The following is a 22,847-nucleotide window of genomic DNA, read 5'->3' on the forward strand; positions in this document are numbered from 1 at the left end:
CCTTCCCTTCCCTTCCCTTCCCTTCCCTTCCTTCCTTCCTTCCTTCCTTCCTTCCTTCCTTCCTTCCTTCCTTCCTTTCTTTCTTTCTTTCTTTCTTTCTTTCTTTCTTTTTGTTTATTGTTTCTCAAGAGAGGGTTTCTCTGCAACTTTGGAGCCTGTCCTGGAACTAGCTCTTGTAGACCAGGCTGGCCTCGAACTCACAGAAATTGACCTGCCTTTGCCTCCTGAGTGCTAGAATTAAAGGCGTGAGCTACCACCGCCTGGCTCACAGATAAATTTTTAATACCCAGTGATTAGATAGAGGATATTATGTAAAGACGGGTATCAGATGGCTGCCTTGAGTCATGACTCCCCAGAAGTTGGGAGAAAGGTCTAGAAAGCCTCCTTTAGTGCCTCTGTTGACACTCTGATTTTGGAATTCTAGCTTCTGGAACTGTGAAAAAACCCCAAACTTTTCTGTGCTCTTTGCCTTTCAGCCTGGGCATCTTGTACCTGCTGCATTCAACACTGGTTGGTGCATGATGGGGAATGGTGATCAGGGAACAGTAATCCTCGTGGGATTAAAAGAACTAGATTCAAATGGGACTCAGAAATAATACCAGATGGAAAACTGAAGAGAGTATGCATATGAAAACCTTTTAAAGGGCTTCTCTGCCTCGCTCCCTTCCTTTTTCCTTTGTTTCTTTCTTTTATAAAAATCCTATACTTCATCTTAGTTATAGCAATATAATTTACATATTAAGTAACATTGCTAATGGAATCATTTGACACAGTTTTCAATAGAAGAAAAAAAGGAGAAGTGTCAGGTGATAAATCAGGTGATAAAACCCTTCCAGTGTTTTTTCTTCTGGTTATTGCAACAAATGCATTCAGTGACGTAACGTCTCGCTCCTAGTGCGCTGAGGGTCAGAGGGCCAGAAGCCTCACCCCTCCCCTGCACTGCCTCGGAGGAGAAACACATGTGGGATTCTTTCAAACTGCAAATGATTCTTGCTACTTCAATGCATTGAATGTTGAATTTGCAGATCCACTGTAAGGCAGGGGAGGGGGCTACACCCCATCCTTCCTCATTACCTACTAGGACCCTCTCTTGGTCTTTTTCATTTCTGATTTTTTGTCACCTTACGTAACATTATATTTTCCTGGCACAGCCATTCCCCTACACATTTCATTTTCTTTCCAGCTGACCAGTATTCCATCATATACACGCGGCACATTTTCACCATCCCTCCTTCTGCTAATGTGCCTCTAGACTGCTTTTGTTTCTTTATTATTGCAAACAGAGAAGCAGTGGACATGGGCGTGGGCTCATCTCTGTGGCAGGACACAGTCCTTTGTGGAGACCCAGGTGTGAGATAACTGGGTCATAATAGTAGTTCCGCTCTTAATTCTTTGAGGAACCTCCAAACTGACTGCCATGATGTCTACGCTGGCTTTCACTCCCACAGCGGTGGATAAGGGACCTTCTATCCTGCATCTTTCCAGCATCCGTCAGGTTGCCTGGGAACAGTCATTCCGAATAAGATGAGGTGACGTCTCAAAGTTGTTTGAATTTGCATTTCTCTCATAAGTAAGGACACTAAACACTTAAAAAAATAGTTATTGGCCGTCTGTGCTTTTCTTGAGAACGTCTGTTTCACGTGGCTACATCACTTCCTGACTGGCAGTTTTGTTTCCTGGGTGCTTAAGGTTTGCTGGGCTTGGTGCATTCTGGCTATTATCCCCTGTCTGAAGCATAGCTGGTAAAGGGTTTCTCCCATGGTGTGGGCTGTCTGCCGGTTCTGTTAATAGTTTATGTGCTGTACCGAAACTTTTTATCTTCATGTAGTCCTTCTGTATACTAACAATGAACTCTAGGAGGAAGAAATTAGGAAAAACTGCATTCCATTACAGCACAATGAAATTAGGTCCTTAACTCTTACTGTGCACAAAAGTGAACTCAAGGTGAATTAAATACCTCAAGCTAAAATCCAAAATGCTGAAATTGCAATAGGAAAACAGAGGAGAGGGAACACTTTTCAAGATATTGGGGTTGGCAAGAACTTCTGAACAGAGCCCTCCAGTGACCAAGGAACTAGTAAAAGAATCACCAGATAGGACTAATGCAATTTAAAAGTTTTTTTTTTCTTTTTGAGACAGCATCTCAATGTGGCCAAAGATGACACCGACCTGGTCTTCCTGCTTCTGCCTCTTGCATGGTGAGATTACACGTCCAATTTAAGCCATTTTCCCATGAGTTTTGGAGAGGTGGAGAATCAAATGACTTAAAAGTTTGATTTTTATTTATTTTTACATCTTATGTGTATGAGTGTTTGCCTGCATGTATGTCTGTACCACATGTGTGCTTGGTGTTCAGAGGCCAGAAAAGGGCATTGGATCCCCTGGAAATGGAGTTACAGACAGCTTTGAGCCTCTACGTATGTACTGAGAATTGAACCTGGGGCCTCTATAGGAGCAGTCAGTGCTCTTAACTGCTAAGTTGTCTCTTCAGCCCGCTACAGTTTTCTTTTTTGTTCCTCCTTCCCTCCCTTCTCCCCCCCCTTCTTTCTCGTTCTGTGGTCAATGAAACAAAAACAAACCAACAACAGATGAGGGCAATAGTAAGCTACCATTCCTGAATCTCCCAGCTTGTGCCAGGCATTGGGTAGAGAAGTTATCTTTATTTTATCCAAATTCCCATGGTAACAAGGAAACAACATATTGACCTCATCTTGTAGACGAGGAAGTGGAATCTGAGGGAAAGGGCAAAAAAAGAGGACACACCAACGTGCTATAGCTAGTGAATAGATGTGAAAGCATAGTGTATAACCCTAAATCAGTGCTCCGCCAGCAAGTTATTCTGATGTTTTGTCTTTGATTTTCAGCACTTTCAAACCTCTAGAACAGATTACATTAAAGCAAAGAATCTGTTCTCTAAAAACGTCACCAAAAGAAAACAATTATAAAATTTCAATCTTTTTTTTTTTTTTTTTTTTTTTTGGGTTTTTTCGAGACAGGGTTTCTCTGTGGCTTTGGAGCCTGTCCTGGAACTAGCTCTGTAGACCAGGCTGGTCTCGAACTCACAGAGATCCGCCTGCCTCTGCCTCCCGAGTGCTGGGATTAAAGGCGTGCGCCACCATCACCCGGCTAAAATTGCAATCTTTAAAGTAAAGAACTAAAGGGCTAACACTTAGTGGAATAAACACACCCTTCTGCTCACATGTAGCTTGTTGTACTTAAGGATAAATTTGATATTTAAATTTGATATTTATCTCAGGCTAAAGTGACTCATTTCTGTCAACCTCTGACTTCACTCCTGCCCAGCTCTATCCTCCTGTCTGTCCCCAGCCTTCTTTGGAATGACAGACTTTATTCCCACATACTGCCCTAGAGTAGGTGCTATCAGGCTAGTCTGAATGGCTGTGACACCTCCTGATGGCTGGTCCTCCCCTCCTTCCTTGTACCACCTGTACCAGTTCTGTACAGAGAAGCACACTGTCAAATGCTCTGTGTATTTGGAGTTGCACAGCACGATGCTGAGGAGATAGCTGCCAGGGAGCTTGTGGTTTAAAAGGCACGCAGTGCTGAACCCTGACCGAAAGCTTTCACTCCTGAAAACTGAGTATGAATGGGGGCGGCAGGTGGGGAGGGCCCGCCAGGATCTGAAGGGAGGAAACGAAGGTGGGTATGATCCTAACACATTGTATACATATACCAAATACTCAAAGAACAGCATCACTATAAAATAAAGTGGAACACAAACACGGATCCTACAGAAAAAAAGAAAAGCATCAAGCCAGGGTTTTTTGTTTGTTTGTTTGTTTGTTTTTAATTTCCTTAGTCTGATCCTTTTCTTCTATTTGCTTCTAGGCTGTAGTTATTCTTTTGTGTGTGTGTGTGTATGTGTGTTGTTGTATTTTTTTCTTTTTTAATTGACTGGAGTCATTCTTAAACCACTGTTCCTGACACAAAAGCTCATGTGCAGCCGGTGGGACCATTGGCTCAAAGTCAATCACAGTAGTACCACTCTTGAGCCGGGCGGTGGTGGCGCACGCCTTTAATCCCAGCTCTCAGGAGGCAGAGGCAAGCGGATCTCTGTGAGTTCGAGACCAGCCTGGTCTACAAGAGCTAGTGACAGGACAGGCTCCAAAGGTACACTGAGAAAGCCTGTCTCGAAAAACCAAAACCAAAACAAAATAAAACAACAACAACAGCAACAAAAAACAGTCCCATTCTCTAGAGTCTTCCTGACCAGAGAGGCAGAGCAAGTCCGTCTGGACACTATGGCATACGTATTTGGTCGGACTAGCTTTTGTTTCCTTCTGGGGCTCAGTATGTAAATAGCTTAAGTTCAGTAAATATCTGTTGAACCATTCTAAATGATTACAAGATTTGGGACACTGGAAGCTAATCTAAATTACGTGTGCAATAATCGGATGCTTTCTATATTTAAATTTTGCTATCGACTGATTTCTTACAATGTCATTTTTCAGCTCTCTCAGGAACTAATTTTCTTTTCCATTTTTAACTACTGATCTGCAGTAATACGATATTTTGCACCAATCACATATTGTCCTGCTTATCTAAAATGCCAATCCCTTTAAGGTTTACCTTGTAGCATGACCAAAGACTGTCGAAGCCGACTGTTTTCCTTCCGGATGTTCGTTAGTTTCTCCTTCAGGTTTTTGATTTTGGTACAAAGTTCCTCCTTGGACAGTTCTGCTAAGGGGGTTTCGTCATCACTGGAGCTCTCGCCAGGCAGGAAGGCATTTCCTGAATATGGGTCTCTCTAAAAACAAGACAGTTCCTTTAACAGTCACCCCATGCTCTGTATGCCAAAGCTACTTAAACCCACGGATGCCCATTTCCCCATGCGGTTTCTACAATGTGTGTCCCCAGCTTTCTCCTCTGCCTTCCAGAACTCAGGAAAGGATGGGAAAAATGTTCATGATCATCTTCAAGTAGAAGCCAGGATTTTGACTTTCTGCCTAACAAGTGAAAAAAAAAAACCCAGAAGATTATATAATGAGGGCGTCATAGCAAGGCCACGGTTCAAACCTGGGCTCCTCTGAGATGGTACCTGCCTTGCGCTAAGTACTTCAAAATCTGACTTGTTTTCTTCATCTGGGTTAGTATGCCATCACAGGGGGCACAGTCTTTAATGCCAGGACTTTGGTGGTGGAGATGGGAGGTCAGCCTGAGATACAGAGTGAGCTCCAGGCCAGTTTGGGCTGAACAGAAAAGAAACAACCTTATCTTTTTTTTTTTTTTTTAGAGGAAACTTAACAAGCTGACAGCAAATTCTTGCTCTGTATATCAGCTACAGATGACTAGGAACATTTCAAAAAGATGCTACATACTGACGTATTGTAAGGACAGTAGTCACACAAGCATAGGGTGCGGTAATGTACAGGTGTGAGGGTCTCTCAGTGTAAGGGTGACCATATAATCCTCTAGATACATATAGTCATCTTGTAGAAACTCACGGAACCACAGTTTTGAGATGTGTGTTTTTCCGTATGCATTTTAGACTTCCGTAAAATGTCCTTTTAAAGTCTCCAGTGAGTAAAAGCCAGGAAGGAACTCATGCTAAGCATGTGAAGACCCTGGGAGTCATCTCCAGGGCTACAAGGAAAAAGTCCGACAAACACATTATTGTAGAACGCCTTGACTTTTTTCCAGTCTTAGAGTCTAAGTCTTTTACGTTTGTGCTTGTATCTTGCTTTGAGCATAGGTGTCATTAATGAATAGCAAAAAAGAACAAACTCTTTATGAGGAAAACAAAATCCATTACTGAAACATGCCCTCGACGTAGAAGGAAAAGTTCAGAGACGAAAGGCCATAAGTAAAAATACTGATTATCCTCCAGTGGAACTCTACTAAGTAATGCAATTCCAATGAAAAGGTAAAAATTGACTATAAAGTTTGTAAACACAACAGCCAAGAATATCAAAAGAGTTCTTAAAGATATCAGAAATTGAGACTTCCTCTCCAAATTCAAGGTGTTATTAAAAATTCAGAACAATTCAGTTTGGTGCTGATACAGAGGTAGACAACCATACCAGGAAATAGATGTCTGAGACTGAGAACTGTGACGTCTGACAGAGCAGGCTGGGAGCTCACCAGGGAAGAGATCTGCTCCACCAAGGATGCTGGAATGCTCGCTCATTTAGCCTTGTAAAAACAGGTAAAGAAATGGAGTTCTGCCTCATTCCAAACACATATGCATGTACTACCACACACACATACACATTCTCTCTCACACATACACATGCCCCCATATGTATGTGCTTACATATGTGTGCACACATACACGCATACTCACACACCCCTATGTGCAAATCCCTGCAGATGGATTAAGAATTTATATATCAAAAGCAAAATTCAAAAATTGTACAAGAAGCATGAGCATATATAAATGTAAATATTTTAAACTTGGAGTGGGCATTTCTTAGACATAAAATCTCTGATTACAATATCAATAAAGGCACACTAAACAAGAAAAAAGACAGTAAGAACCAATGGAAAATTAGTTATAATACAATATCTACAGTATTATTAATCAAAACAGCAACTTAATGGAAAAATGGGCAAATGATATTAAGGGCCATTTTACAGAGTAAAAAAATGTATATGGTTCATCAGTAGACGCAGAGATATTCAATCCCATTGGTGAGCAGAGAAAAGGTCAAAATCACCATCAGCTATCATTTGGGCAAAACCCAGTGAAGCTGACAAATCTGAGCAGAGTAAGCATGGATCATTGAAATGCTCTATATGCTGCTGTAGGAAGAGAACTTGGCACACTACTTTGGAAAGCACTGTAATATTATCTTATGACATTTAAACATTATCTCCCCTGTGCTCTTGCAAATGATGCCCAGATCTGTGTGTGCATACAGGAAAACATGCCCAAGACTTCCAACTGAAGCAAGATTAATGATGGTGAGAATCTGAAGACAATCCATGTCTACTGTCAGGACAGAGCACTTGTGTTGAAAACTGGCATCTTGACTCTCCAGACCTAATGTAAAGCAGCAAGAAAATCCAGAAGGTCCTCATGTCCTGGTCAGCAGTTTGGGGGAATTGATAAAAGAGAGCACGTAGTCAGAGATTACACAAAGTGCCAGGGTCTTGTGGAAGGTAGCCATGGGTGCCAAGCTGCCAAAATCTGGGGGTAGAGGTAACAGAATCCCCCCAAAAGTCCTAGAAGGGTGGGCCCATCAGAAACACTGATGGATACCTAGGGACCAGTCAGGGACATTGAGAACTTTGGTAGAAGAGATATGCCCCTCCCCAAATGTTGAGATGACATGCAAACCTTCCCCAAACCTGGCTCAATTCTCAATGAAAACAGTGGCATGGGGGAGGGTAAGAATGTAGAGCTGATCGAAGCTTAGATCTTGAAGTGACTCAAATAGTGAAACAACAGCTCAAAAGGAATCCTCCATGGTGAAGGAGAAGTCTAGGTTTTATTGTTTGATTTGGGTTTGGTTTGATCTTACCAAGCAGGGATAGAGAATCGAAAGCCCAATGAGAACAGTCATGGGAAAATGTCACCACACTTTTTTATGATTTCTGCTATGTATATTCAAGTCTCATAAACACATAAATATGTATGTCACAGAGCCAGAGCCCCAAAGAAAAGTTGGTGGAGGAAGAGAGTGCTCACTATGTCTAAGTAGCTATGCTCTCTCACTTCTTCATGGAAACAGGCATTGAGAAGGGCACGCAACTCTCAGCTAAAGACTTCATTTCCCAGACTCCTATGCTCCTCACTGTAGTTAAACCTAAGTTCCTACATGATCAGAAACAATATGTGCCATTGTTGGTTCACAAACTTAAAGGAATGAAAAGCTTCCTGCCTGAATTTCCTTTTCCTGAAAACATTAGCAACTGTTAGACACAGACAAAGTTGTGAGCTGAGGAAGATGGATCAACAGTGTGAGAATCTTCAACACAGTACAGCTTCAAAGTAATGTTAAATGTCAAAATTGGAAAAACGGTCCACAATTCCCCACGTCAACAGTGTAGACTTTCACTTTGGTTTGCTCAAGAGTCTTGCTGTGTGATCTCTGATGATGGTATCCAGCCCAATGAGATGCTTCGGAGTCAAGGCATACCTTCAAGTATTTTGTTTCATAAGGCCTCTTAGTAACTGTTATAAATTGGAGAGAAAAGAAGCTAGTTACAGATGCAATAATAAAAGAAGAGGACTTTCAGGCCCAAGATCTTGGGCCAAATAAGATCTCTGGTTGGAGTGAATTGCAATGGAAACAAACAGAATTATGTAGTCTGGAAAACTATTAAGATTTGGAAGACAGCAAAGTGTCAAAGACAGCATTATACTGGCCCCAAGAACATTAGCCTATTTTAGTCCTGAGCGGTTTCAAGCCCACACTAGCAAATTACAATAAGATAGCTGATGAAAATCAGAAGTGTTGATATTAATACTGATACTGATAATATTAATACTGATAATGATGAGAAAGTATAAATGGATAAAGGACTATTCACTGCCCCTGGCATGTTGACTATGGGGTGAACCTTCAGAAAACCATCTTATGTGGCAATGAAATTTTGTGAAAATACCTCTTTCATTCTACCAGACTGAAGCTTTTGTTGGACCTCACAGTCAGAGTTAATAATATACCTTGAGACCAAAGACTAAAAAAGATTACAGATTAAAGACTAAAAACCCTACTGTCTACTCAGCCTTAAAACAAAACAAAACAAAACAAAACAAAACAAAACAAAACAAAACAAAACAAAACATAACTGTGTTTAAGAGAACAATGTAACAGTCAACCTTACTTGCCTTGGATTTCCCTACCTAACCTAAAGCATAGTTGTCATCTTCAATTATCTACTCTTCCATGCCTCTGACCTGGAGAATGCATGTGTATCATTCCCAGAAGGCAGCCAATACAGAGGTAGATAGCAGCTTTCTAAAATCTACCACAAAGGTTGAAAGGTTACGGATATTGGCTGATAAACAATGTAGTACTGTTTGTTGTCTGGGTCAGTCGGGATCAGTTGGAGCCAGTAACTTAATCCCTTGTCAAAATATGTTGAAGATTCCTGTAAAGTATCCCATTTCTTATTTGTGAGATGCCATTCAGTAAAGATAGAGCAAGCCCTTTATTAGGGACAGTCACACCACAGCCACACAACAGACATACACAGACAGGCACACACAGAGAACACAGGTGCCCAAAGACAGGACAGACAGACACAGGGATAGATCAACATGACAGCCTTCAGGCTCAGACAACATGCAGACATAGGGAGCACGAAGCACAGATTTCAAATCTGGGCTTCCTCTTGGTTAAATCACTCGAAGGGGAAGTGCCTTTATTTCTTTTTCCAGTGTGACACCAGTGCATTATTGGTGACTTGAGTTTAATCCAGTCTTAGGACGTCTAGGCAAACGAACAGAAACAGACGCACAACTCAAAGCCACAACTCATCCTCCTATGCATTTCAAACAGAGATAACCGGTAGGGTGTAGTTGTACAAATCAATGGATTTTAGTGGTTCTAGCCCTAAAAACAAAAAACGAAGATGGATAACTATATAAGCTGATAGCAATGTGAATTTCTTTCTTGACAGAACATGTTTTATGAGTTATATGTATCTCATAATATGAAGTCATATAAACAAGTTTTGGAAAATTCAGTGCCTATTGAAAATTCAGAAGCAAATTAAGACTTAGATAATGATATCCATGTGCCACCAACTGCTATGAAGATAGCATTTTACAGTGCGAACTGCCTGGCAATATGAAGAATGCTGAAAACCACTCCACATGTGATAGCTACCTAGAGTATGGTGCCTTTAGACAGGAGGATAACAGAGCTGGTGAAAAGAAAGGTAGTCTGTCAGTGGGAATATCTTCAAATGATAAGTAGAAAAGCAAGGTGCAGAGCGGTGTGTGTGGTAAGCTACGTTTTTTTTTTTTTTTTCCGAGACAGGGTTTCTCTGTGGCTTTGGAGTCTGTCCTGAAGCTACGTTTTTTTTTTAGGCAAGAAATGTAGGGAGGCTGCAAAAGCAGTAGTGGGAGGGAGGGGGTCAGAGATGGGAATAAGAGGCAGACACCACTGTGCACTCTCAAAACATTTGTTATGAGAGTGCAAAGTTTAAAAATTAACATGGAAATATAACATGCTATATGTGTTACAAAACATGTATAAATGTGTGGTTGTATGAAGACATATAAATCAAAATAGAGAATGAACATGTCAATTAGTTGTCCAAAATATAGGAAGGGAAAGGAATAAAAAGGGAGACCATGATCTAGGTTCTAAACAGAGAGCAAAGACTATGTCTTAATGAAGAAACCACCAGTTTCCACAAAGCGTCTAGTGAGGAAAAATATTTTCACACACAGTTTGATGATCTTTTGTTGTATAGAACAGCAAACAGAATTTGAACAATGACATTTGGTCCTGGCTGAAATGAAGTAGGGACAGTGCCTATTGACTGTGTTTCCAACCCAAGCTTTACTTGAGAGAAGCTATATTCTCTCAATTGAATAAAGAATAAACACAAATTACTAGGAAAGGGGAGAAAGTACCGAGAAGCAAGTGTAGGCATTGTAGACTATGCTTGAGCTAGATAAGAAGACTAGACCAAAGCAAGAGAAAACCAACCTGTGCTTTATCCATGGCACTATTTGCATTCTCTGAGTTCACTGTCTCTGTCCGTTTCCTCTTCCTTTTCCTAAGAACTTGGTTATCGGTAATTTCATCTGTCTGCGAGATCTTCTGCATCTTCTCAGTTAGTCAGCGAAAGCTTTCTGAAACCGTCGGAGGCAGAGACTCCCATATAGGTCTTCTGCATGCAGCCAATGCTTCTCCTTAAAAACAAAAACACAACAGAGGGTGCATCATGCCGCTGCTTCCGCGTGCTCCCCCACAGGATGCTGCCCGACAACTCTGAAGTCCCAGGAAGCAAGGCTGCAGAGCCGAGACTTAGCCTTGACTGTGTGTAGCTGGGGCAGCACATTAGGTCTCACTTCATCTTCACAGTACCTGCTTTAATTGGTTTGTTTTCATAAGTGTTTAATTATAAGTAATAAAACTTTCAAAAGAGATTGTGCATATGGATCTTCATGAAACATGTGGATTATTGAGCAAACGGTAACATTTTGTTTATCGAATTACTATACTAGCAAATACATTACTCAAAATTTTTATTCACAAAATTCATAATAAACATGGCGTACAACTCCATTGTATTGTTGGCTCTATCTATCTCTATCTATCTATCTATCTATCTATCTATCTATCTATCTATCTATCTATCTATCTATCTATCTATCACCAAAAGAGTGGAGTTTTCAAGATAACATTATAGTTGGGCATGGGGGTTCACACCCGTACTGCTAGCATTTCAGAGATGAAGACAGGAGGATCTTGTGTTCAAGGCCAGCCTGGGTGACACAGTGAGATGGGTTATTTAAGATGTTAAGAGTTAGCTAGAAAGATGCCTAAGCTATTTGGCCAAACAGTATTGTAATTAATATAGTTTCTGTGTGATTATTGGGGTCTGGGCAGCTGGGAAATGAAAGGGCAGTCTATGCCTATATGATATGATTCTATACACTGAGATCCTAAAGACTCCACCATAAAACCCCTACAGCTGATAAACATCTTCAGCAAGTTGACAGTATACAAAATTATGATACAAAAATCATGGGTGACCTACCCTTTCCTAGACAGCGATGAAAGAGGAGTGGTTTGGGGTGTGAGAACAAAGAGGGGTTTGTGGGGGAAGAACTTGGAGGAGAGGAGGGAGGGAAAACTGCAGCTAGGATGTAAAATAAATAAATTTAAAAAGATATTCCCATTAAAAAGTCACACTGAGACAAACATACAAAAAAAAAACTGGGAGAAAATCCTATTCTTAATCCAAAACAAAACAACAAAAACAAAACAAGAAAAAAAAATCTTGCCTTGGAACAAACTTAAGTAAGAAGTAAAAGACCTCTCTACAAGTAAACACTTTAAAATCCTGAAATTTTTCTCAATCTCAATCTAACACTAGAAGATGGAGAGACTTCCCATGCTCAGGGATTAGAAGAATCAACATTGAAAAATGGACATTTTATGAAAAGCAATCTACAGATTCAATGCAATCCATCTAGACATCAACTCAACTCTTCACAAAAATAGGAAATTAATGCAAAAATTCCCAATGGAAACACAAAGACAATCCATGACCAAAGCAATCCTGAAATACAAAAATGTTGTTAGTGGTGCTACTATACTTGATTCCAAGTTATACTACAAACCCATAATAATAGAAGCAGCATGGCACCAGTGCAAAACAGACACTTAGATCAATGGCATAGAAAGAGGGGCCAAATATAAGACTATGGAAGCAGAGTTGCCTGCGTTTTTATAATGAGGGAAAAAAATGCACACTGGAGAAGAGATAGCATAATACTGGTTCTTGCCATTCCTCTTGGTTGCCCACCAGAAACAGATGATAAGACTCTATTCTGAAAATTCTACATACCTTGTTCCAAGATGTAGAGAAATCAAGCCAGTGATCAGTTCAGAGCTCCCCCCGCCCACACTGACTAGTTTCTCTGGTACCCGAAGGAACTACAGAGGGTGCTTAGAGAGAAAAGGCACTGACAGTTTTACCCAGCCTTGAACCCTACAAACTTCAAAGTTCCTCTGTTGGGGAAGACGTGCCATGATTTTTGTTGTTGTTTTGTTTTTCAAGACAGGATTTCTCTGCAGCTTTGGAGCCAGTCCTGGAACTAGCTCTTGTAGACCAGGCTGGCCTAGAACTCACAGAGATCTGCCTGCCTCTGCCTCCCGAGTGCTGCGATTAAAACCACTGCCCGGCCCGAGTGCCATGATTTTTATGGGGGTAGCCAACTATTGTGGAATATTATTTTAAGATGTGTTACATTCGTTCATGCTGTGGAAAACTTGCTAAATGATACAGACATGTGTTGCATTCTTTTATGTTGCATTTGTTTAACTCTGTGAAGTTGTGTTATTTTGCCTGACTAAATCACCTGATTGGTTTAATAAAGAACTGAACGGCCAATAGCTAGGCAGCAGGGGGACAGGTGGGGCTGCCATGCAGAGAGAATAAATAAGAGGGAAGAAGATTAAGAGGAGGACACCAGCAGCCAGTCAGTCATCCAGCCATGCAACCAGCGATGGCGTAAGAAGGAAAGGAAGAAAGGTATATAGAATAGAGAAAGGTAAAAGCCCAGAGACAAAAGGTAGATGGGTTATTTAAGTTAGGAAAAGCTGTCTAGAAACAAGCCAAGCTAGGGTTAGGCATTTATTTGAAAAACAAACAAACAAACAAACAAACCCCCCAAAACTGCTCTGTTTGGATTTAAGCTGAGGCCCATTCCACTGGAGAATTAATAATGTAATAACATAAATAAACCTTGTCAGAAAGAAACATGGTTGTGGAATTTTATAGGCCTGTGGGGCATACGGGGTCTCATTACTGTTGTTTAATTAAATTGACATGGTACCAAACTAACACTCTAGACACTCAGGTTTATACCCAGCCTTGGTCAGAGAAATTTGTCTTTGCAGTGAATGTCGTGGTGAAGGCAGAGACGCATCACTGAGCTAGTTGCTGAGAACAAGTTATAGTTGAGAGCTGAAACCTAGACATTCATTTTAACCTACTCCCGCGAAGGCCCTGGGGAAAAGGAAAGAGCGTAAGAGCTGGAAAGTAGAGTCTGTGGAATGCTGTCTTCAGGGCAAAACATAGCCATTGCAAACATGATCTCACAGCATTGGCAGTTGCCTCCCTTGGGCTTGCAGAAGGCTGGGATGGTCAAACGTCAATCATGCACTGGGGATGGCTTCATGGGCCGCCCTTCCCTGCCAAGCTACTGCCTACTGATGGATTCTCTGGGAGGGGTAGCTGTTGTGTGCATGCTGAGGAGCCCATCAGGCTCGAATAGATCCAAACATGTGGTCATACGAACAGTCCTGGCTAAAGTCAATGCATCACAAAAGACCCCCACCCCCAAATCATGAATGTGGAAGAGGGACCTGTAGGGAGGAGTAGGGTTGCCAGGTATGGGAAGGAAGGGGTGAGAGCCATCAGAATCTTATATACATGTATTAAATTGCCAAAGAACAAGTTTACTCTTGAGAAGTGAGGGGAACAAAACATATCCACATTCAAGAAAAAACTCTGAAAATTAAGACCGACACACTGCTGAATTTAGCAACAACTCATAGAAATTTCTTTTCTATGACATCAAGGAACATAATATAAAAAAGAAATTCATGAAGAATTAAAAACTACTTATTATCAATCACTGCTAAAGTAAAATGCAATCTGCAGAATATGAGAAAATATTTCCAAATTGTGTCTCTGGCAAGGGATTAATAACCAAAACTTAACACAGAAAACAATTTAATTAAAAAATGGACAACAGACTTAAATAGACATTTCTACACACACACACGCACACACACACACACACACACACACACACACACAGAGCCCACTTGTTCTCTTTGCCACGACTGTTTGCTCAAATATATAAGTTAACTCGCCATGGAACGGGTACTCTGAAACCATGAGCTGAAATATATTCTACCTCCATTAAGTTGTTTATCTTAGATACTTGGTCACAGCAACATAAGAGTAGTGAATGCATGGGAATTAGTTCCCAAGATACAAACACAGCATGATTTCATTCATACAAAGTACACAGAGCAGGCAAATTTACAAAGACAGAAAGTAGGACGCTGAGTGGAAGGGGTTGGGGAATAAGGGAAGATTTGGTCTGCGAATTACTGAATGGTAAAGAATTTGGATTTGACAGTTGGGAGCATTCTGGAGCTGGATAATGACGATAATGGCTATACTATATGAATGTATTTACTATCACTGATTTGTACAGTTACATATTGTAAACATGGCAACCTTTGTCAGCGTGCACATTAATTTTATTTTTATCTTATGTGTATATGTATTTTGTCTGCATATAAGTCTCTATACCACATGCATGCCTGGTGCTCCCATGCTCAGAAGAGGGTATTGGATCCCCTGGAACTGGAGTTACAGTTGTGGGGTTCTATGTGGGTGCTCGGAATCAAACCCAGGTCGTCTTCAAGAGCAGCCCATGCTCTTAACTTCTGAGCCATCTCTCCAGTCCTGTCAAAGTGCATTTATCACAACATAAGCGAAACAATTTACCATGCAAGAACACAGTTTTTGCATTATCTTATGGCCACTATTGTAGAGTCCGAACTAGAAAACAATAGAGGAATAATGCCAGGGAGTTAAGGTGAAGAAGAACTCATTAGCAGATGCCTGAAAACAGGATTCTTAAATTCTCTCCCAAAACCATAGCCTGAACATAGGTCACCACAGCTTCACACACGCAGGAAATCTACCCAAGACATCTGTCCAGCAGCTGCCTCCTTAGTCTTTGACTGGCACAACCATTGTTATTGAGCGTTGCAATCACAGATTATTGTTTCAAGCTATCTCACACAAGACTTCCCATTTCACCTTTTAGAAACTTCCCCTTTGGTGCAAGCTCCTTGAACATGCGTGTTGTGTGTATTCCCACGGCAGTGCTATTCTATTCCCTACAAAATTTAACGACTCCTCAGAGAGCTGTTATTACTTAGCCGATCAAATTAAACCAAAGCCACATAATACCCGCGACATATGGTTGTATGAATAACATAAGCCAGGCACTTTCATTTTTTTTTTTTACTGCAAGTTATAGAAAAATACATGTGGGACTGAATTCAGCCAGTGGAGTTCCAGGGAGCAGTGAAGAAGGAGGGAAGACGGTGAATTGGGAGAACTTATCTCCAGGGCCCTGATCTATGGAGTCTCTTTACATTTTCAGAGTATCTGAGTATTTCCCGTGTCTATGATCTCTCCCAGCAATAACTTTAGTCCAGAGCTGGCATCATTTCCACAGTGACCAGCCCTGTGGGACACCACTGTCCTCATGTTTCTTTGTCTTTAGTTGTCAATGTCTCAAAGACTTGTCTATATCGAAACTTTCTAATTTTAGTGAACTGGTATGACATGGGAGGGTTCTTTCACCTTCTGGCTGCCTGGGTGTCTATTTACCAGTTATCAGATCCCTTCTGCTGTTGGTACTCTATGTGTGGACATCTGCTATCAACAATGAGCCTTGGCCAACAATATTTGTTTATTGCAGCACCATTGCTGTATTAAATAAGGATAGTGTGGTGGTTTGAAAGAAAATGGACCCCATAGAGTGGCTATTAGGAGGTGTGGTCTTGTTGGAGGAAGTGTGTTACTATAGGGGATAGGTTTTGAGGTCATCTATTCTCATGCTATACCCAGTGTGACACAGAATTCACTTCCTGTTACCTGAGGATCAAGATGTAGAGCACTCAGCTATCTCTCCATCACCATGTCTGCCTGCACTCTGCCATGTTTCCCCACCATGAAGATGATGGATGAAAGCTCTTAACTGTAAGCCAACACCAATGAATGAAATGTTTTCCTTTATAAGAGTTGCCATGGTTGCTGGGCAGTGGTACTGTACACCTTTAATTCCAGGACTCAGGAAGCAGAGGCAGGCAGATCTCTTTGAGTTTGAGACTAGCCTGGTCTACAAAGCAAGTTCCATGACAACTAGGGCTACAGAGAGAAATCCTGTCTTGAAAAACAAAACAAACAAGCAAACAAAAAAAAAAGTTGCCATGTTCATGGTGTCTGTTCACAGCAATATAAACTCTAACTAAGACAGAAGTTGGTACCAGAGCCTGGGGTAGTGCTGTGATAGGCCAGACCATGTTTTTTATTTGGAGGAATATGGACTTTGGGACTATGAATTAGAAAAGTAGTTGAATGATTAAAGAATGGCTTAATGGGACATCCTAGTAGTAACATGAAAGACAGTAGTGCTGAGGGTGGGGGCCTGATTCAAGAGGTTTCAGAGGAGATAGACTTTAGTATGCAGCCTAGAGACCAGTCTTGTGATATTTTGATGAAGAATGTGGCTGCTTTTTGCCACTGTCTGAAAAGTATGCCTGAGGCTAAAATGAAGAGTTTTAGAATAATTTTGTTGGCTGAGGAAATCTTAAAACAGCTTAGTATTGACTCGATCATGAGGTTTCTAGCGTTAACTCTAATGAAGATTTATAATGAAAAGAAGGACTGAGCAAGGAAAATAGAAAATGTACAGTTTGAGGAGAAAAGGAGCACCAGGAAATGGAAGGGAACTAAATCCTGAGTTCAAGGTGATAAAGAGGTAAGAAATATAATAAAGGGAGTCGTGACCTCAGGGCAAGATTATGCCCAGTTAAATTTTTGGTAGTGAAAAGGGATTAAAGAAAAGCTCAGAGTCTGGGGTGATGGTACATGCCTTTATACTCCAGAGGTGGAGGCAGAGGCAGACAGAATTCTCTGTTTGGGGCCAACCTGGTCTACAGACAAGTTCCAGAACAGTTAAGCTTAGACAGTAAAGGTAACCACTGAAAACAGAAAGCTGGGGAAAATGAGGTGGCCATGATCCAGTCCCAGCAAGCAACAGAACTTGGCAACTTCAGCCATGTGGTTCCGGTTTTAGAGTCAAGGATAGAAGAAAGGAGTTACAGAATCTTCCTCTGTGACTAAAGAAAGCCACTGAGGCCAGGACTGTGTCAGGGGTGTCCCTAAATGGAGGCCTAGAGAGGCCACTGCAAGAAGCTGTGAAAGTGAAGCCTGGGTTGCCTTGGAGACCCCAAGATGTTGAAGATGCAGGAGTCGTGGGATGCATACCAAAGGAAGCTGATAACAGGGAGTGGAAGCAGCCCAAGGGAAAGAAGTGTGTTGCAATCAACACAGCTGAAAGGAGTTGGAGATCTGGAGTGTTTTGACATCTGTCTTAGTCAGGGTTTCTAGTGCTGCAAAGAGACACCATGACCTCAGCAAATCTTATAAGAAAAACATTCAATTGGGGTGGCTTGCTTACAGTTTCAGAGGTGAAATCCATTATCATCATGATCAGGAGCATGGAGGCATGCAGGCGGACTTGTGTTGGCTACATCTTAATCAGAAGACAATAGGAAGTATCTGTGACACTGCGAGAAGGTTAAACAAAAGAGACTTCAAGGCCCACTGCCACAGTGACACACTTCCTTCAACAAAGCCACACCTACTTCAACAAGGCCACACCTACTTCAACAAGGTCACACCTCCCAATAGAGACACTCCTTATAAGCTTATGGAGGCCAATTCCATTCAAACTACCACAGTATCAGACATGGAGATGTAGAGCTTAGCTTGCCCAGCTGGTTTTTGGTTTTGCTTTGGTTCAGTATTTCCTTACTATGTTCCTTTCCCTATGTTTTGGAATGGTAATGTATATCCTGTGCCATTATATGTTGGAAGTATGTGGTCTGCTTTTTGATTTTATAGGATTACAGTTAAGAGGTTGCATGAATCTCAGGAGAGACTTTGAACTTTAGACTTTTAAATAAGTTTGAGACTGTTATAGAGCATGGGGACTTTTGAAGTTGTACGGGATGCATTTTTGCATTATAATATGGCTACCTATGGGGCCCAGGGAGTGAAATGTGGTCGTTTGAAAGAAAGTGGGCCCCAGGAGTAGTACTTTTAGGAGGTATGGCCTTGTTAGAGTAAGTGTGACCTTGTTGGAGGAAGTGTGTCACTGTGTGTGAGCGTGGGGGGTGGGGATCAAGGTCTCCGCTGAAGTTGTACCCAGTGTGACACACAGTTCATTCCTGTTGCTTGCGGAACAAGATATAGAACTCTCAGCTATCTCTCCAGAACCATGTCTGCCTAATTGCTGCCTTGCTTCCCACCATGAAAATAATGAACTAAATCTCAGAACTGTAAGCCAGTCCCAATGAAATGTTTTCTTACGAAAGACCCTCAGAGAGGACCTTTTCCTCCAATGAAGTCCCCAGAACCAGGACACTCCGAGTCCAGAAACGGGATGTTCTCATGAGAGCCAGCTAGCTGCAGGTCCTGAGAGGGTTCTGAGGGTCTCAAGCGAACAGGATGTTCTCATGGGAGCAAGCCAGCTGCGGGTTCTGGGGGGGTGTCCAGAGGGTCTTTCACTTTTATGAGAGTTACTGTGGTCATGGTGTCTCTTCACAGAAACAGAAACCATAAGTATTTCTGGTTTCCACGGTCTGGCATGACCCGGCTGGAGAACTAAGAGAAATAAATACGAAACGATCTGTGTTTGTCTTCTTTACACAGTGTGGCTGGATTCAAGGAGATCTCTACAAGCCGATACGGATGCCATAGAAACCAAAGGCTAGCAACAAAGGAAGGTCTCTTAACTGCTCCCTAATGGCATCCTTCCCATCCGTCGTCAACAAAAAGTCAGGAGCTGAGCAAGCAACTCAGAAGGACCTGAGTAAAGTTTTCTGTGGCTTCAAGGCCTCTAAAACATTTTCTAAGAAATGCCAGATTTTGTAGTGATTTTATCCCTGGTTTTTCTTCCTTTACTGTTCGTCCACCTGATACTTAGTGCTGCACCCCCTCCATTCATCAAAAACAAAGGTGTGGAGTTGAGCCTAAGGAGAGGAAATTCAACTAACAGTTCTGCTTCGGCATACTCACAAGCCATGTCCTCCACTTCCTATTTCTTTTTATTATGTAGAGCATTTTATTCATCTTGAAAATTTTCAGAGTAAAGTATGAGCATTATGTTTTTTTTTTAAGTAAGGGTATTCTACAACTTTAATGACTTTAAATTCAATTTTTAAATTCACTAATGTAATAATGTTGATACCAGAGTCAATGCTTATGCATAAAAAGGAGTAATTCAACTCTTAATCATTAATTTATCTAATCAATCGAAACACGATAAGACAAGCTAGTTCTCTCTGAAACAGCTATGCTAAATTGATGACATATGTTCATGAAAAAAGCTGCTTGCCATTTATCAATGTCCCCCTTAATTTTGTGTTTTCTAAACTCTTATATTTTAGGTCTAAACACGTATTTCAGATAATTACTTAATAAATCATCGTAAGTGCTTTCCCCCTTTATCTACTACTAATAATTCCTCTTCTTATTCTACTATCCAACTTGAAGCAACATTAAAATTAAAAAAATGTATAAAATGTTCAGCTACATTATACATCCTAACAGGTTATATTTCCTGGTCTCTTAAGTAGATGTCATTAAGAAAAATACACTCACAAGAAAAAAGAAAAAAATACATCCATTTACTTATTTATGAGCAGAGTTTTCTACTATCAATAAGTTCATCAGAATAGTGGAAATGGACAGACTGTCAGGAAGGAACACTTCTTTCTGACAGAAGTGCTGGCAAGGTTGCGACAGCTTGTCACAACCAGAACCAGAAAAGGTTAAAAGTGGAGACCAAGAGCACAGCTGCTTTTGCACACCCACGGGCTTTTACCTTTGCGTTCAGCTGATCACACAAAAAGATGTTTAGGGAAAGGTCAAGTCTTGACTGAATATTTGTAGATAAATGTTTTTCTTGTCTTTGTTCCTTATTTAGGAATAAAATTTGTAAAACAAACCCACAACAGTGTGACGATCATACTGTATTGTTTAGGAAATAAAGACAAGGTAAAAATCATATTGTGTTATGCAATGTAAGTCATTATTCCTGGGATGTATATAATGTCAGGAAGCCACACAAAGGCAAGGAAGGACAACAGACAGGACAGACGTTCAAAACAATGACCTAACCTCAGGCTTCTGGAGTGTTCAAGGCCACCAGCAGCACTAGTAGTCTTTGAGGATGATTTTGTGAGCTGTTAATTCTGCTGTGGAGAAGCCAGCCCCTACGAAACCCATCCTTGTAAGAATTGGTAGAAAAGCTTATGTAGAAACTTCTTTTAAAGTAGAGCTGAAGTTTGTGTGAGTGGTGTTAATCTTCTAGTCTAAACCTCATCCAGACACATGAGACGATGAAGCAGGGCCACACACAGGATTATAAAGAATATCTCTCGCATCACACCAAACCATCTGGATCTGCATCCCCGGCTCTTAGTATCCTCTGTGCTGGGTCTTTCTGGGCGAGCTGTCCATCTGTAAAGTGGAGATGATAGCAGAACCACGTTTGGGTTGACATATTCGTTATATTAACATCATGCTGATTAACAGTAATATTTTAATTATTAACTGATTCCTCTCATATAAGGCTAGATTAAATATGTGGGAGGAGATGGGATCTTTAAAATAGAGGAGGCTGGAGAGGACTAAAAAAAATACTCCTGATTAATCTCAGTGCCTAAGATGCTTTTGATATGAAGCTCAACTTCATGTAAATAGAAAGTTATCAGTGCTACACTTTTTTTAAGTAGAGGATAAACAGTGACTGCTTTCCAAGATGAGTCTGCCTGGTTCCTTTGAAGGGGTTTAGCACCATGGGGGTGCTAATTCATATTCCCCTAAGGGATGGGAACAGGCATACGAGACTGAAACAGAACGAAAATGATAAAATTTTAATGAAAGGGATCTCATTAGATCGAAAGTTTATGAGAGGTGATCTAGGAAAATTTCTTCCCAGTTAAATAAGGAATTCCTTCAGACAAGGAGCTGCAGGGGTGGGAGGCAATGCCAATGAAAGCACACAACAGGAAGGGCTGTTTTGGAGGGCTAGGAAATTCCTAATTCCACCTGCTAGCTGTACGGCCCTGGGTGGGGAAGCAGATACCTTCCATCATAAGCTCTGGGCACTCATGTAAGGTAAGCGTAAGTGTAGCCCTAACCCATGGTTGCTGTGTGGACAGAATAAACAAATGTAGGCAGAAGCGCAAGCACGCAGTAAGCATTATCTATGATCACCAGAACATCTGTATCAAGGCAGCCGGCCATTCAGTACTGAAAGAGACTGGAGTATGCTGTCCCGTGCCGACTCTGCCAGCCAACCTCTGGGGTGCTGTGAAACTTGTAATCCAGGCACTAACACCCAGGTTCATTTAGGCAGGTCTCTTGTATTAGTCTTTTTCATTGCTGTGACAAAATATCTGAAGAATTTAACTTCAGGAATGGTTGATTTTGGCTCAGTTTGAGTGAATGCAGTCCATCCCGGTGGAGAAGACATGGCGGCAAAAATGTGCGGTCAGGAAGCAGGCCTCCCTTTTCCTTATACATTCAGTCTTGGACCCTTGTCTTCAGACCTTTCTCCTGTTAAATCTCTTTGGAAATATCCTGACACACACACCTGGTGATGTGTCCCTCTAGGCAATTCCAAATCTACACAAACTGACCACTGGGGCTGACCATCACATTTCATGACTTAAGCTGGTCAGAAACTTGCAATCTTCCTGCTTCCAGCCTCCGAGTGGTGAGATTTCAAGAATCCTTCAGCATTCCCCAGCCTGAGACTAGCTTACCCGCCTGGAGGTCGACAGGAAGTCTGGGACAGGAACTGCAGCCCTGCAGTAGCCTCTCAAGGTAGATTATTATCTCATGACAGATGGCCATGGAGTTTCCGCAAAGAGCAGCAAGCAAACTACTAGGCTCCCAGGAGTCATCCGAGGCCCTTGAGGGACGATGAGTCAAAGTCCATTTCTGTGGGGAAAGCATGAGCGCTGTGTCCCTTCTTCACTGATTGGAGCGATGAACACGGTGTCCACTCTTCACTATTTGGACAGACAGAAGGGAACTCGGAGGGAACAGAACTTGTAGAACTGAGAGATAAGGGTTCCGCAGGATACTAGACCTGAGGATCTGGAGTTTGACCGTCACACAGTGAAATAAAAAGTCTTGTGATAGAGTTGTGACAGAAAGTAGTTATGCTGATGGAAAATGGAGGCCTGATGGCTAGGCCATGTGACAGGGAGCAAGAACTGAGGCTTACAAGGATGCCTGAGGAGCTTCTCAACATACAGCACAGGCTTGGTCCTTTACAGTGAACAGAACTGTAT

The 22,847-nt window shown here is 41.5% G+C and overlaps 1 protein-coding gene across 2 annotated transcripts in view; it reads right to left on the reverse strand.

Annotated features, from left to right (window-relative positions):
• Nucleotides 1-22,847, reverse strand: part of Bend6 (BEN domain containing 6) — a 49,570-nt gene that overhangs the window by 17,503 nt on the left and 9,220 nt on the right. Inside the window, exons 2-4 of one of the 2 annotated variants that reach the window (XM_026785582.1) lie at nt 20,662-21,003; nt 10,632-10,837; nt 4,591-4,768 (exon numbers count right to left, since the gene is read on the reverse strand). In XM_026785582.1, the coding sequence (XP_026641383.1) occupies nt 4,591-4,768; nt 10,632-10,751 (298 nt within the window). In that variant the 5' untranslated portion in view covers nt 10,752-10,837; nt 20,662-21,003. The remainder of the gene's footprint in view (nt 1-4,590; nt 4,769-10,631; nt 10,838-20,661; nt 21,004-22,847) is intronic. The other variant, XM_013351002.2, reaches the window with a different exon arrangement.

Source organism: Microtus ochrogaster, linkage group LG2 (assembly GCF_000317375.1).
Source record: "Microtus ochrogaster isolate Prairie Vole_2 linkage group LG2, MicOch1.0, whole genome shotgun sequence".
Taxonomy (NCBI): Eukaryota; Metazoa; Chordata; class Mammalia; order Rodentia; family Cricetidae; genus Microtus; species Microtus ochrogaster.